Source organism: Callospermophilus lateralis, chromosome 16, assembly GCF_048772815.1.
Source record: "Callospermophilus lateralis isolate mCalLat2 chromosome 16, mCalLat2.hap1, whole genome shotgun sequence".
NCBI lineage: Eukaryota > Metazoa > Chordata > Mammalia > Rodentia > Sciuridae > Callospermophilus > Callospermophilus lateralis.
The window spans coordinates 90,054,170-90,069,603 of record NC_135320.1 but is presented as its reverse complement, the minus strand read 5'-3'; the positions used below and the strand labels follow the sequence as shown (position 1 = coordinate 90,069,603).

Genomic DNA, 15,434 nt, shown 5'->3' with positions numbered 1-15,434 from the left:
GTCATGGGCACAGGAGCAATTGGGCTAACCGTTGGCCTTCCCTCTAGAGTTGACCTGGGGCCCTAGACTCGCTCAGAACAGGGTTGGCTGTCCAGACCTAAGTACCCTCATGGCTCACAGGGAAACCAAGACAGGGGAGGGCCTTGCGTGGGAGCAGAGTGAGCAAGGGTTGTGTCTGACTGTCCTCGGGCTTGCTAGCTGCCATGGAGGCTTGGATGGGAGTTCATGGATGTGGAGTCTGCTGCGGGGGGTGGGGAAGCTGTCAAGCAGCCCTGGGGCTGGACTGCACGCAGGACCTCAATGACAGTGGGATGAAAGGCCTCCCAGTTGGTGGGTCAGGGTCTGGCATGAGCAGTGGGGAGGCCTTTGTCTGGGCCGCACTGGGACTATTTATAGCCCTGGGGTGGGTGGGGTGTGTGCAGGGGTGGTTAGATCATTTGTAGGTTCCTTTATGCCCAGGACTGGCACCTGGGATGTCTCAGGTCTGAGCTCTGCTGGGACTGTCCCCTGGAGCAGCTGCTTGGTCTCCCTAGGCAGTGGGGCTCCCTGCCGGCATGGTGGCCGAATGGCCACCTCCTCTCCTGCTAGCCCAGGCCTCCTGCCAACACTCCAGCAAAAAAGGCAGATGTCTCGTCCTTCATAGTCCCTCTTAGAAGTTGCCCGGGGTCAGTCCTGTTCTTTGTTGGTCAAAGCCTGCCTGGGTTCCAAGAGAAGGATGAGAACTCTACTTTTTGGGGAGAGGCAAGCCAAAGATTTTGCAGCCATTTCTCACACCACCACAGGCCCTGAAGCAGCGTCAACCAGGGTGAGTTTGAGGAGCCAGAGGAGGCCACTGCCACTCTGTGAGGGCCCTGCTGGGAGACTGGCAGGGAGAAGGTGTTAGGCTTGGGCCAGACCACACTGATGGCATGGAAGACCAAGTCAGAGTTGTGCAGGGCTTTTGGAGAAATGGCCCTCTTGTTTGCCTGGTCCCCAGATCTGGGAAATGACCCAGTACATGCAGCTGAGCTGGCTGGAGGGGGTCTGGGCCTCTCTTGCCTCATATCAGGCTCACAGCCCCCATAAAAATTCCTAGGTGAGGGAGTGACCTCAGGTTTTACCAAGTCTCTATGATGAGTAGATGGCCAGCTGGGTGTGAGGAGCTGACCTCATGGCCTGGCCTGTCTGATAGGGACCCTCTCCCTGGGCGCTGGGGATGAGAATTTCAGGTGGCTGAGGAACAGGGACCACCTGTGAGTAGAGGGAACTGTGGGTGGGCAGAGGCCAAGGTGGGGCTGGAGCATCCCTGCTCCCTCACTTCACAGGTGAGACCGAACCTGGCACCTCTGGGCACCCCACAGGAAGGTGGCCTGAGGTGCAGCTGTGAAGAGCCTCAAGGCAGTGCCTGCAGGGGCGGTGGCCAGCCAGGGGAGGGTGGTGAGGGACTGCCCCCTGCTTCCGTCCGCTTGCCCCTGGCAGGCTAGGGTTCCGGGCTCCCCACCTCCGGACGCTGCTTCTCACTGCCCTCCGGATTTGGTACTCCTGGTAGGAATGAGGTGGTGTCTCCTTGTCCCTGTTTAGTGTTTTCCTGATGGCACACGATGTCCAGCTCCTCTTTTGTGCTGTTGGCCATATGTGTCTTTCTGGAGGGATGTCTGCTCAGGCTCCTGGCCCACGCTTTCCCAGGGTTGATGTTCTCCCTTGGAGGTCTCCTCTGCCGGGCGGCCCCGCCCTCCTGAGCTGCTGCTTTGCTGGTGGATGCTCTGCCCTGGGCCCCAGCCGGCTCGCCTTTCTCTGGCCCCTTTTCCCCCTCCCTTCCCCAGCTCCCTTCCCCCTGTCTTGCCTGCCTCACAGCTTGGAATCTTTCTTGGGTACTCAGATTCTACTGGTGGCCCTCCAGCGGCACCCTCTTGTCTCCTGGCTGGCCTGTCCACCGGGACCTCTCAGTCAGAGGCCTCCATTCTCACAGGCCATCAACTGGTCCATCCATTCTCCTCTTGAGAAATCCTGCCTGACCACTTCTCACCCCCTACCATGTGACCATCTGGTCCAACCACTGTACCCCTTCCCCGCCCCCACCTGTCCTCCCACCTCTCATCTTGTGCTAATGGTTGATTCTATGCAGAGGTCAAGGTGGTCTTTAAAACCATGAGTCAGACCATAGCAATGTGTGCTCAGTGCCTGGGGTCTAGGGGCAGGGGTGCTGGGGGCTGCTCCCAGCGTCCAGCCCCCAGCCTTGGGCTCAGACATCATGCCTACCCTGCCCTCTGCCCTCCATGGCTCCTGCAGGTCACTGCAGGCCTTGCCTGGTTATGCTCCTTGATCATTCCATGGCTGGGTGTCACCCACAGCATGGGTGTGTCTGCTCCTGTGGCTGAGCTTCAGGCCAGTGTTCCCAGCAGCAGTGCCTGGGCAGGTCAGCCTCCATGGAGAGGGTGGGGCTGGGAGAGGAGCCCAGCCCTTCCCACAGCCCTGCAGTCTTTAGCCAGGGGAGCCTGCCGGAGCTCTGCAGATGCTAGGAGCCAGGGCACGGGAGGAAGGCCCTGCCTGACCTCTGGGCTCTGGGGAGGAGGAGCTGTGCCTTGGAGCCGCAGTGGGACATGAGGATCCCAGCCCAAGGCGTGGTGTAGCCACCTGCCTGGAGCTGGGGCTGGCTGGAAGGTCAGCAACTGCCCTCCTAAAGCTCCTGCAGGGCTCCAGCAGGTCCCAGCTAGCAGACATGGCTTGTCCCTGGTGGCTGACTGGTGGAGTGTCCTTGGCCAGGTGTGGTGACCTGTCTGTATTTGAGGTCTCTCTTCTGTGACACGAGTACTCAGGTCTAGTGCCCAAAACACCATGCAGGGCTCAGCAGGAATGGTGTCCTGGCCACCTTTCTCCCTCCCTATCCTACCCCTTAGTGCCACAGTCCCTGCCCGCCTGTGTCCTGATGTCGTGCCTGGACAGTTGGGAGTTCCCTGCTGCAGAGTGACTGTGTGGGGAAGCTCGTCTTGTGACAAGGAGGGCTGCCAGGACAAGTCCAAACACAGTGAGCCTGAGAATGGCAGGTGCCCTCGGGGTCCTCCAGATGTCTTGGGGGCAGCAGGCTGCCGTGTCCCAGAAGCCTCCCACAGCCATGGTGCACTTTCAGATTCTCCTAAATGCGCCTCATTTATTGAGGGATTGTAATGAGTCTTCTTTATTTTTATAAATGAAGTAAATTTGCATATAGTCCAGCATGCAATTAAAAACCAGTAAATAAACCAGTGAAATCAAGCCTCTCATCCTGGGTGAGTGATGGTTGGTGTCATCTTTGGGCTCTCGTTTGTGGCCCCCTGTCATGTCCCTGTGTATCTTGCGCTTGCCCAAAGCTGCGTGCCCCAGGGCTCAGGTATTGGTGTGGCTGTCTCCCGCCACACCCTCCTTTCCACTGTGTGCCCCTTACTCTGCCCGTGGTGCCTCCACGTGGCCTGGCAAGACAGGGCAGGGGCAGGAGTGGGTTAATGCTCACTCACTCTTGAGTGCCTATTGCACGTCCCCAAGGGCCTGGGCCTGTTACGGCCCCATGGCTGGTAGAGACGAGGGGCACAGTCTAGGACTGGCCTCTGGTCACACATTGAGTGGATTCAAATGGTGTTTGGTGTGGACCCATGTACATTCCTGGGAAGAGTCCCGCTCGAGCATGAGGCCCTGCCTGTGTGTGTGCTGGACTTGCCTGGTTGCCGTGGCCGTGGTCATCAGGTGCACTGGTGTGTGCTTGCATTTCCTGGAAGGTCTGTGTCCACTGCAGGAGCGCAGGCCTACAGGGCCAGTCAGAGGGTTTTCATCCTGCTCCTCCCTCTAGGGGCTGTTGGGACTGTATGACTTCTTTCCTGGGTGTCAGTGGGGGTTTCCTGGGGTTTCTTTGTTGCAAGTTGAAAAACTAGGAATCCAGCTTGCTTTTCAGGGTGGGTTTGACGGAGCTGCATGGCCAGGCCATCCTGCTGTCTTTGAGGGGTCAGTCGGTTTTGTTGCTATGTGTGTCATCGTGTGTTTGTGCTGCTGCTTCCTTGGGCCTCAGTGTCCACTCACCGCTGTCTCCTCGCACTCTCCTCACATGTAGTGTGGTTGGGCCTCACTGCCCGAGAGCCCTGCAGTGCCTGGTCCTGCCCTGCTCCTGCTCTTAGTGCTGTGCGGCCACTGTGCTCACTGCTGCTCTTGCTTTTGGCGGTTGGCCACCTCCTGGGGGTTCAGGTAACAGAGTTTCTGTTAAGCCTTGGTGTTGGTCACCTCCAGAGACAACTTGTTTTGTGTGGGCCCAGCTTCTGTGGCTCCCTGCTGGCCATTACTGAAGGCAGGTCTGAGGGCGCAGTGGTGGTGCACCCTCTCTGGTCTTGTCTGTTGGAGAAAGTCACCTCTGCATTTTCATTTTGAAATACATTTTGTTCTCGCTACTGAGTTCTGGGTTCCCGGTTTTTCTCTGACCCCTTTAGAAATGTCTCCTCTTCCCTTTGGGAGCTTGTGGTTTCTGATGGGAAGTCAGCTGGCTCTTTCTCAGTGCTTCTAGGTAAGTGACATGTCCTTTTCTCTGGCTGCCTCAATACTTTTCATCCTTGATTTTGAACCATTGGAACATGGTGCACATGAGTGTCATATCATTCTTATTTGTGGGTAAGGATCTGCTTGGGATCCTGTAAGATTCTTGAATCTGTGGTTGGATCTCATTTGCGTCTTTTCAGGTTTTCCCTCCCTCTCCTTTCCCTGAGGGCCGTGCCAGCTATGAGCGTGCTGGCCCATTTGCTGTTGTCCCACAGTGCTGGTGCTCTGGTCCGTTCTCCTTTGTGTCTGATTTTCAGTTGGGTCCTCTGCCTGGCTGGCCGCTCGGTCCTCTCTCTAGCTCTTTTTTCTGTGGTCTGCTTCCATGTGGTTTCTCTGTGCTCTTCTTAGTCTGGTTTGCTGCCTGTCTTGGTTCTGTGGGTTTGTGCTCTTGGTTGCATCTGAAGGGTCTAGTTATTCTCCTTCCATGGCTTCTGAGCACTCCCTCCTCCTCCGGATCACTGATCACACCCTGCTTCACGTTGCCGCTGTCCCTGGGTCGCAGGCTTCAGTCTCCCTCTTTTTCCCTTGCTCTCCCTGGATACCAGTTGGGACAGTGTCTGTTGCTGTTTTCTAAGTGATGATCTTTTCTCTTGCAGCATCTACTCTCATTAAGCCCTTCTAGAGAATTTTCATTTTAGAAATTTATCATATATTTCATCCCTCAAAGTTGCCCTTGGCTCCTTTGTACATCTTCCGTTTTGCCCTTGCTGTGCCCACGTGTGGGCGCTTTGGCCTGCCAGCCATGTTGTGATCGCTGACAGCCTTGCTGCGGGGCTGCCTCTGTTGCTGCCTGTTCCCCTGCGTGCTGGTCACCTTGCTTCCGGCCAGCTCTGTTCCTGGTCTGCGCCTTGTGAAGCTGTGGCTCCCAGTGGCTGTGCTGTGCTGTCTCCCGGAGAGTGTTAGGTTGTCCTGTGGAGGCAGATATGGTGAGCAGTGTCCTTTGTTGCCCTGGCCGCCTTCTGTGGCCCATTGTGCCCTACAGCACCCTCTCCATGTGGGCGACGCTGCGCTTCCCATGGCATGTGTGTGGACTGAGGGCGGCTCAGGCCTTCAGTGGTCTCCGAGCACCAGGCCGCTGCCCTCATGCCTCACAGGAGCTCTTGCTGGTGGTCACTGCTTCTGTCCTCAGCCTCCACGACTGAGGGCGGTCAGGTGTGGTGGTGGCTCTCATCAGGTGGGGGGAAGTGCGGGGCGCGTTCCCATGGTGGGGCTGCGGCTGCTCTTGCATCCCGCAGGTCCGTCAGCCCCAGGAGAGGACTGTGGCTCTTAGAACCGCCCAGGACTTCTTATGGGGATTCTGAGGACCTCCTCTCACACAGGAGCCCCCTGGTCTTGCCTGGAGCTCTCCAGGGATACTGTGCCTCTTCTGCAGGGCATTGGCCCTGTCCCACCTGTTTCACTCAGCCTCTCCTGGGTCTGGGGTCAGTGGCAGGCAGGGGTCCATGAGCCCCCCTGCCCCTCGTCTTCTGTGGGCCTCCCAGGTGCCACGGTGTGCCGGCCCTGGGTGTGCCGTCTGTGTGCATCTCCACCAGGCAGGTACAGGGTGCTTGCCTCACTTGGAGGAGGCTGTGGGCTCCTTCCCACCTGTGACCACTGGCCTGATTTCCATGCTGTGAGTAGTCTTGCCTCTTCTGAGCTCAATGCATGAGGAGCCATGAAGTCCGTGGCCTCCTGGGCCTGGGTCGTCTCCTGTGTGGGGTTTCTGAGGTTGTGTCACGTGGCCACGTATGGTAAGAGCCGACTCTCATTGCTGAGTGGTACTCTTGTGTGGCTGACTCATACTCTGCTTGTCTCGCCCGCAGGGCCCGGGGGCCTCTCCAGCCAGCGCGCGTCTCCAGATGTGTGAGCCTGGTCCTCCTGGGCGAGATGCTGGGAATGGAGCATGCCCAAGCTGGCGAGGCGCCAAGGGGCTCCTCAGGCCCTGCCACCCTCCTTCCTGCCCAGCAGACCAGTGCAGCCTGGGTGTCTGCCCTTTAGGGCCTTGGCCTTTCTGCCTGTGGCCTCAGTGTGCATCTCTTTGGAGGAGGACTGTGGGCGTCTTCCCCCAACAGTCCCTTCTCTGTCTTCCCACGGGGCGTCTCTTCACATGGTGCCTCTGATTCCCGGGGCTGTTTGTCCCGAGCATTGGACCCGAGCGTCCGTGCCGCCCTCTGCGCAGCCTGGTCGGTGCCAGTGTGCAGAGTCTTTTCCTTGCATCGTGGCGGCCTCTTCATTTTAAGAGTCTCTTAAGAAGAGCAGGAACTTTCAGCGTTAGGCAGATCAGGAATGCTTCACCATAGCTATGTCCTGAATGTGGTGTGTCCCTTGAGGTGGCAGTTGGACCCAGGGTCTTGTTCACGGCCCTCAAAGGTGGACACTCTGCTAACTGTGTGTCAGAGTCGGGCCCTTGAGAGGTGATGGGGCCAGGTCCCTGGGGTGGAGCTGCGACTGGATCCTAGCAGCTTTGTGAGCAGAGATAGCGCACTGAGGGGCACCTGCCACCCCACCATGGTGCGACTCGGCGGCCCAGCAGTGGCCCCATGAGAGCCTGTGCTGCACGGCCTGGGACTGCAGAGCCGCCAGTCAAGCACAGCGCCCACTGTGGGGAGCCACGCAGAGCCTGCGGACACTTGTAGAGTGTCCACGGTGCTCACGGCTCCCGCCCATAGCTAGGCTTGTGGTGCATTTGGAGTTCACTCCTGCATGTGCCCTCAGGAAGGGTTGAGGGTCACTTTTTAAAAACACTTTTAGCACCATTTGTCGAGACAGCCATCTTTGCCCATTGGCTGCGTGGGTGCCTTTCTGAACACCGTGAGCCCACGTCCCTGGATTTCTCTGTGCTGCTGTGCTGTGTCCCCGGCCAGTGCTGGGTCCCCAGGCTGTAATCCTGCTCAGCCCAGGCAGGCTGGTGCCCTCCAGCTTGCTTCTCTGTGCAGTGCTGTGAACCCTCAGGTCCTTGGTGTGTCAGTGAACATCTCAGAATCACCTTGTCGATTTTTGTTTTAAAATCCTGCTGTAGTTTCAACTTGGTTGTGAGGCGTCTGCAGACCTCTGTGAGAATGGCCCTCTTAAAGGCGTCCTGTGTGCCCGGAGTGCGCCTTTCTGTTGACTTCTCTTGGCAGTGCCTCCGGGCTTTCCATGGGTGGGTCTTGTGTTTATGATTGTTCTGTTGGAAGTGGCTCAGGGACCTTGAGGCTGAACACTGCTTTTGGTGGCATTGTCCACATTCCACTGTCCACTCTTGGCCACGGCTGTTTTTTTGTGCACTGCTGGTGTCCTGTGGGGCCTCAGGTTCATTAGTGGTTCCAGGAGCTTTTCCCTGACCCCTCGGGATTTCCTGAGTGCTGGGACATGGATGTCCTGGCCTCCCGAGAGAGCAATGTGGGGTCTCTTGCTCTAGTTTCCTTAGACTCTCAGTCGTGAGTGTCGGATTACATCAAGGCTGGCTCCTCCTAACTTAGTGAGTCTCCTTTCTAACAGGTTCTTTGTCCAAGTCACAGTTATGTGCCTGACCTTTCCTTTTGTACTGAGGATTGACCCCCAGGGCAGTTTACCACTGAGCTACATCCCCAGTCCTTTTTATTTTGAGACAGGTCTCACAAAGTAGCTGAGGCTGGCCTCCAACCTGTGTGCCACCTGTCTCAGCCTCCTGAGCTGCTGGAATCACTTGTGTGGCCTTGTGCCCGGCTCGTACCCTGACTTTGAAGTGTCAGGCCACCTCTGAACCCTTGGTCAGCGCCCCCTTGGCAGTGCCCCGTCTCCTTTCTGTGCGTCTGTCCGAGGTCTGTCCTGGGCTCTGCGGTGGCACCTGCTGTCTCTCTTCTCAGGGTCTGTGCTCGGCTTTGGCGTGGTGGGGGCTGCTCCTGCAGTCTGCCCCCAGGTCGCTTGTTCCCTGGTGGTGGAGCCGTCTCACCTGAGTCTGGTGTTTCAGTTGCAGTTTCAGTCTTGCCACCGCCGGCGTCCTCAGGCCTGTCTGTTGAGTGGTGTTGGTCCTTCTTGTCTCCACGACGTGTCCCTTCACGTTAGGTCTGCGGTCACGTCCCTTTTCATTCTCCATGTGGCTCGTTTGTGACTGTTCCTGACGTTTCCAGCTACAGTTGTGCAATCTTGACCTTCAGAGAGAGCTCTTTGGCCCCATTGGCCATGTCCACCTGGGTCTGCCCTTGACCGTGTGGTCACACCCCTCCTCTCTGTGTGTAGGTAGGTGGCTGGCTCCCCAGGGCTCCGGAGCTGGAGCTTCTCCTCTCGTTCCTGATGCCCGAGCTCTGAGCGCCTGGGAGGAGCCCTGCTCTGCTGCACCGAGAGCTCTGCGCCTCCTCTGACTGCTCTCTGAGTCGGGGGGCGGGGGGGGGGCAGGGGGCCGGCACTGTAACTGCAGTCGGTCTCTGTCTCCAGAAGCTGGCTGGTCTCGGGGGCCTGCTGCCGGCTGCCTTCCCTCTGCGGGGCGCCCCCTCCGGCGTAGGTTTGCTGGCTGAGCACCTGCTGTGCCTGTGGCCTTGGGTGGCCAGGTTGGGTAAGGGAGACTTGTGAGGGGACAGAGAGGAGATGCCCGTGGAAGAGGACCTACAGGACCCGGCCCAGAACCAGCTGCCCTTGCTCTAGTGCTGATGACTCCATGAAGATGTGGCAGCCACCATTTTTGGGATGGAGTCTGGGAGAGGAGCGTCAGTGCCGGGCAGAGGCAGGTGTGGGTAGTCACAGCCTGGCCTCCCGGGGAGCCAGCCCTGGGCTGTGCCGAGTGTCTCGCTCACTGCCCTGCAGCCACAGTGCCAGTTCACAGCCCAGGTCGTTACCCCAGCTGTCTAGGGGCTGCAGGGTCACGGGGAGCCAAGCACCAATGTGGGGATTGTCCGGATGGGCATCAGCAGGGGTGGGGCGGGAGGGCCCATGAAGGGTGGGATTGGAGGGCCCGGGGAGGCTGGAGCACTGTGCAGGGACTTTGGCTTTGTGAGAGTGACACGTGGAATTGCTGGCCAGTGTGAGGGCTGGGACATGACCTGCTTTTAGCACCTCTGCTTCAGGGACTGTGCCTGGGTGGAGTAGGACGCTGTGGCCGTGAGGGGCAAGAGGCCTGCAGGAGCCCAGGGGCGCGGAGGAGCAGGGGCAGTATGTCTCTGACTGCCGAGCGGGTCTTGGCTGTGCAGTTGCCCCCACATGCCGGATGGGGACAGGGGAGCCGAGAGTTTTGCTGAAGAGACGGGAAGGCTGGGGGTACAAGAGTGGAGATGGGGAAGTCAGGAGATGCTGGGCGGGCCGAATGTGAGAGCAGTGGGATGCCCAGGCGGATGGACCGGGGGTCATTAGGGAGGACAGTCTGGAGATCAGGTTCAGGTGGGCGCAGGACCATGGGACGAGGGTGCTCAGGTGGGTCTCAGGCTGTGGGACTGACAAGCTCGCTGAAGAGGTCCTTGTGGGGAGTGGCAGTGAGGTGGTGGTCCCAGGTGGGGTGTCAGGCTCTGTCACGTGGCCGTCGGCACAGTGAGTGGGCAGCCCCTGGAAGGAGGTAGACCAAGAGGCAAGACCTAGCTGGGTAGCAGCCATGCCACTGAGTCATTGGGGCTGGAAGGCCCTGTCCCTGCTGCTGTCACCAGCCTTTCCCGGCTCCTCCTCCGCCCGCCCTAGCTCTCTCCTGCACAGACTGCCACGCCCGTCCACTGGAGGGCTGTGGAGGGGAGGACGGCTGGGGCAGTGAACCCCTCAACAGGTGGCCGTGACCTGTGGTGAGGACATTGCACTGCCTGCTGGGTGTCACCTGGTCAGGTGCCAGCACCAGTGGGTGGCCTTTGAGAGCCTGAGACCTGCACTGCCCTGACCACTGCGGGTCCTGGGAGTGCAGCGCTGCCTCGCCTTGGGCTGCCCTGCGCAGGGTCAGGAGGGCTGTCTGGGTTCTGCCAGGCCAGGGTCCCACCTCTCTTGGGTGTGACTTGGATGTGTATACCCAGGTGTCACTCCACTGGGGAGGGTCAGCGCCTGCAAAAGCTGCAGCTGGACTGTGGCCAGGGTTGCCTAGGCCCTCTCATGCCACTGCTCTGGGGGTGGCAACAGGCTCACCCTGGGCCCCAGAGCCACACTCTGCTCAGTATCGAGGGCCCTTTGCAGGGAGCTTGGCCGGGCCTCCTCATTGGTGCCCAGCTGCCTGTGGCGGGCTGGACGGCTCTGAGCCACGCATCTATGTTTGGGGTGGTCCTGGAGGTGGCCTCTGCCTCCCACGCAGCTCACCTTGCTGTTTCTCCCCCGTCTGCCTGTCTGCCTGCTATTCCTGCCCCTCCTGTCCTCTGCCTGCCTCTGCCTGTCCTGCCCCCTCCGGCCCTGCCTGCTGCTTCTCTCCCTTCTCTCTGCTCCTCTCCATTGGCTCGCTGGGCTCTGCCTGTCCCTCTGCCATGCCTTGCTCTCCCTTCTGTCTGCTGTGTCCCCTTCTTCCCGCCCCTTCCCTGCCCTAGGCACGCGATGCAGCAGGAGACCAACAGAGCCGTGGCGGCCAGTGCTGGTGCCTTGAAGCAGACGTCAGAGCTCCTGCGGGGCTCCTGTCTGGTATGTTTCCCTGAGGGCTGGGCCAGACCAGGGAGGCCCCTGAGGGAGGGGAGGGGACTGGAGCCTGTGGCAGGGTGGTGTGGCCCTGGAGGGGTACGGGGATCCTGTGCACAGATAGATGCTCAGGCTGCCCTGGGTTCGCCCACATGTGGCTCAGGGGCCAGAACTGGGTGTGTGGGCCCTTTGAGCAGCAGGAGTCAGGGGTGGCTGCTGCGACTGCTCTCCTAGCACCTGTCTTGTGGTTGTGGTGAGGGTGTCCGAGTCTTGGTTGGACCTTCCTGAATGGAGACTGACGACCCCATCTTTGCCCCCTCCACTGCTCATGCCTTCCCGTCCCCGTCTCTGCCTCCCGGCTCCCTGGGAGCTCCCTGCCCCTTGCCAGTGTTCATCATTGGGTTTCTGTGTGCGCCTGTCCTGTCAGTCATTACCCTGCCCCTCACCAGCCACATGAGGTTTGTCACCACACCAGGGTCCCAGGGATGTCTGCTACCACATAGCTCCACCCCCGCCCTCCTCTCACCTGTGCCAGGTCAGCACACTGTGTTACTCACACCCCACCCAAGTGGCCAGAGATCAGAGGATGCTGCTCTCAGAGGGTCAGAGGCCATTGGGCCTCAGCAACTGCCGCCTGCCCGGCATGTGCAGGGCGTCCTCATACCCAGCCTCTGAGGTGTGCCCATCTCAGTGCTTCCCGCCGCCAGGACACTGCCTAGGTGTGAGGGCTGCGTGGCCTGCAAAGCCTGGTCCTGAGGACAGCAGAACCCTGCTGAGCTCTGCGTGGACACATATGGTGTGGCACCTGCCTGCAGGAGGTGCTGCTCAACAGGGGGGGTGGGACTTGAGCCCCCCCCCACGCCTGGGCATACCTCGAGGGAGCCCGAGGGCAGCAGGCCTGAGGTTGGCAACCAGAGGGTAGATCAGTGGCTGCCAGGGCTGGGGGTGCAGCGGAACCTACTACATTCGGGCACCAGGGAACTTTGGGTGATAGAGTATTCTAAAAGCTGGGTGGTGACAGCTGTGCCACTGCAGAGTGCGGCTCTGTATGCTAGGGTGGGGCCATGGCATCAATCAGGCTTCCTAAAATTAAGACGTGGCCAGCTTTCCAGTGACTGGGCACACAGACTCTCCCAGGGGTGCTCTGGTGGCCGGTAGCGGATCTCACAGGACTTGCTAATCATAGTGCAGTTCTTCAGGGGAGACGCGACTCTCTTTGGTTCTGAATCTTGGGCAGGAGTCATAGCTGCTCACGGAGTGAAAGCAGCCTGACCATTAGTGTATCCCAGGCCTTCTGCTCAGCTGTCTCGGCTGGGCCTGGCGCCTGCAGCAGCACCCTTGGTTCTGCGGCCTGTGTCCTCCTGTCCATGCCTGCCTTCTTCAGACACGCTGGCCTCTCACATGGCGCCTGTGCTCCAGGTCACAGGCACGCCATGCAGCAGGAGCCCCGCAGTCCCCGCCCGTCTTCTGGTGCAGCCAGCTGACCTTCTGCTCGCAGACACTTGCCCAGTGCCTGCTTGTCTCCGCCTGGTGGGGTGGGCACACTTAGGGAAGAGGTATCTTCTACATTGTGGGACATGATTGAGGTGGCGATGCCCCCATGCCATGGTCCTTGGAGGTTTTCCAAAAGCCAGGACTTGTAAGTCTGTCGCTCTTCCCGGGGCCCTGGCAGCACTGGCCAGTATCTTGCTCTCTTTCTACAGGAGGAGCGACCTGCCCAAGATGCCTTGGCTGGGGAGGAGCCCAGTAGATGTGAACTCTGGCCCAGGTGGGCCCAGCCGGCCCCTGTCCTCTACCAGGGCCACACAGAGCCTGAGCCCCGCGTGTCTGGCATAGTTAGCCAACATGTCATCCAGCAGGGTCCTTGGGCGTGGGTGTAGGACACCCCCTGGATACCAAAGTCCGTGTTCAGCCAAGTCCCTTGCAGAGAGTTGTGTATCATGTGTAGGTGACTCGTGCACGCCCTCCCGTGTACTTCAGGTCACCTGAGCTCCTTGGGTGCCAGCATGGTGCGGAGACTGTGGCCAGTGGTAGGCGCACTGATGGGGGTGATGGTGAGAGCAGGGGTGATCTGAGCCAGGCACGGTAGTCTGAGTCCTCTGTGCTGTTGGTGGACCCCGGTGTGGCAATGTTCTAAATGACAGCCTACTGGGTGTCCGTCTGCCCTACTCCACCTGAGACCCCACAGACTTGCTTGTGAAATTGCAGCGAGGAGGAACAAATGGGCTGGGAGCCTTCCTTGGTGGCTCCCACAGTGCCGTAGGAGGACTCTGGACCATGCAGTGTCCACTGGCCCTGGGCAAGTGCAGGACACGACAGGGCCTCACAGGAGGAGGACTCGCCACATGCCGTGGCCTGAAGGAGCGGGCACTGCTGTGAGCCCGTGGTGTTGGCAGGCATGGGGAGCAGCTGCCCAATGTGCGGGGGATGCTGGGTGGAGGGAGGTCTCGGTTACAGAGGGAGGTCTCTGGCCTGAGGGTTCAGCTGCCCATGTGGGCAGGGGTTGAGGACTGGGCTTCTCCTTGCTCTAACAAGAGTCTGTGGGGAAGCACCCGCCGTGTGGCTCTCGGTGCCTCCCTCACATGGCCCGAGCTTTAGGGAATGAGATGGTTTGGGTCACCGTAGCCACCTCCACTGCCGAGGGAGGGACCCTGGCAACCTGGCTGCCTTCTGTGTGGTACTCACTGCTCCCTTGCAAGGTGGGTGTGGAGCCCCTTGTTTTGGGGGCTCTGTGGCCTGGTAGCTCTAGGAAGCATGCCCAGGTCCCCTTTCTCCTTCCTGAGCTGGTCTGGTGAGTAGGTCACAGGGGGACATCAGTGCAGCCTCCCAGAGGTGCATGCTGGGGTGAGTGCCAGGCGGGCTTTCTGGAGGAATGCTCGAGCAGCAGACAGACACCATGGGCAGCAGCGGGGACAGTGCTGTGCTCTCCCAGGCTCCTTGCTCTGTCCTGGGGTTCATGTGTGGTATCAATGACCAGAGGCCACCCACCCAGGACATTGAAACAGGCTCTACCAACTGCCGAGTGGGGCGTGTGGGCCCAGAGTTGGAAAGCCTGTTCCTCAAGCATGGGCCACAGCTCATCTGCCCACACCAGCACCTCTCGCCATGGGCGTTAGTGGCAGTGGGTGGCGGTGTGTGGTGGCTGTGGACAGCCAGGTCTGCTGGGACCACACTGAAGCACCCAGGCTGGGCAGGGCACTAGAGCTGCTGTGGTTTCTTGGTGCCAGTTCCACAGGGCTGGAGGTGGGAGGGGAGGCCCTATCAGTCAGTGGGGTCCGTGGCCGACCTGAGCAGGGACACTGACTCCAGGCCTGGCCTGTCCAGCCCCTCACCTGTGAACGCTTCTGGAGCACCAGCTCAGTGGCGGTCCATGTCTTGGTGGTGGGGTGTGGTGCTGAACAGCAGGGGAGCAGGCTGAAAGGCGGTGTTGCGGGGGAGGGGAACACCAGTAGGACAAGGCATGGGTCCCTGGGACCGGGCTCCAGTACCTGAGGCCTGGACTGGGCCAGTCAGGACTCAGGTCATGGTCTCCTGGGCTGTGGGGTGACCACAGTGCTTGGGCTGCTGAGGGGCCAAGCCACACACTGGGCCACAGTAGCTCCGGGGTCCTGACTGTGCTGGTCGCGCTCCGTGGGTCCTATGGTGCTGGTGTCACTGGGACTCTGGCTGATGACGACAGTGGCAATGAGCCACGTCCTCAGGGTGGGGATGTGACGATGCATGGAGAAGCTGGGCTGTGGCCCTGCTGGGCAGAGAGGGGCGCAGAGAGCACCATGACAGGGGCGGCAGGGCAGGGCCAGGCCTCAGCGCCCCGTAAGCCTGCCCTCTGTCTGCAGCAGGAGCGCCTTCAGCTGGACCGGCTGAAGATCCAGCTAGCAGATGCCATTCAGCGGTACGGAGTGGTCCAAAAGGTGAGGTGCCGCGGGCGGGGTGCAGGCCAGTGGGGGCTGTGGGCCCTGGAGCATACCTCGGCTGGCTGTCTCTGGGTGGTGTGGGGTGGCCTTCCTCCTCCAGAAGTGCTGCCCCGAGGGGAACTTACAACAGCCTCCTGGGGACAGGCAGGGCAGGCCTCACCCCATTTTGACAGACAGGGAAACGAGGCCCTCTGAGGCTGTCCAGCCAGTCCTGCGAGCCTGCCCAGGGCCTGGCTCCCCCCAGTGTGCTCTGCTCTCAGGGCCTGTGGTTTATCTGACCCTTCTCTTTCCACCTTTAACATTCTTCGTTTTTTTCTCCTCTTGTACTTTTTCCAACAGAAAATTGCAGAAAAGTCCAGAGCACTGCTTCCCACAGCTCAGAGGGGCATCAAACAGGTGGGTGCCACGTGGGTACTGTGGTCAGGCAGTGGCTGTGGGGTCAGTACCGACTCCATTGCTGTCTGTGCTCCAGGAGAGGGTGGG

General features: G+C 60.0%; 1 protein-coding gene across 1 annotated transcript in view; it reads left to right on the top strand.

The window, feature by feature from the left end:
• The window catches only part of Tsnare1 (t-SNARE domain containing 1), a 197,150-nt gene that overhangs the window by 68,804 nt on the left and 112,912 nt on the right, over nt 1-15,434 (top strand). Inside the window, exons 7-9 of the mRNA XM_077105567.1 lie at nt 10,953-11,043; nt 14,874-14,948; nt 15,291-15,362. Of these exons, the coding sequence (XP_076961682.1) occupies nt 10,953-11,043; nt 14,874-14,948; nt 15,291-15,362 (238 nt within the window). The remainder of the gene's footprint in view (nt 1-10,952; nt 11,044-14,873; nt 14,949-15,290; nt 15,363-15,434) is intronic.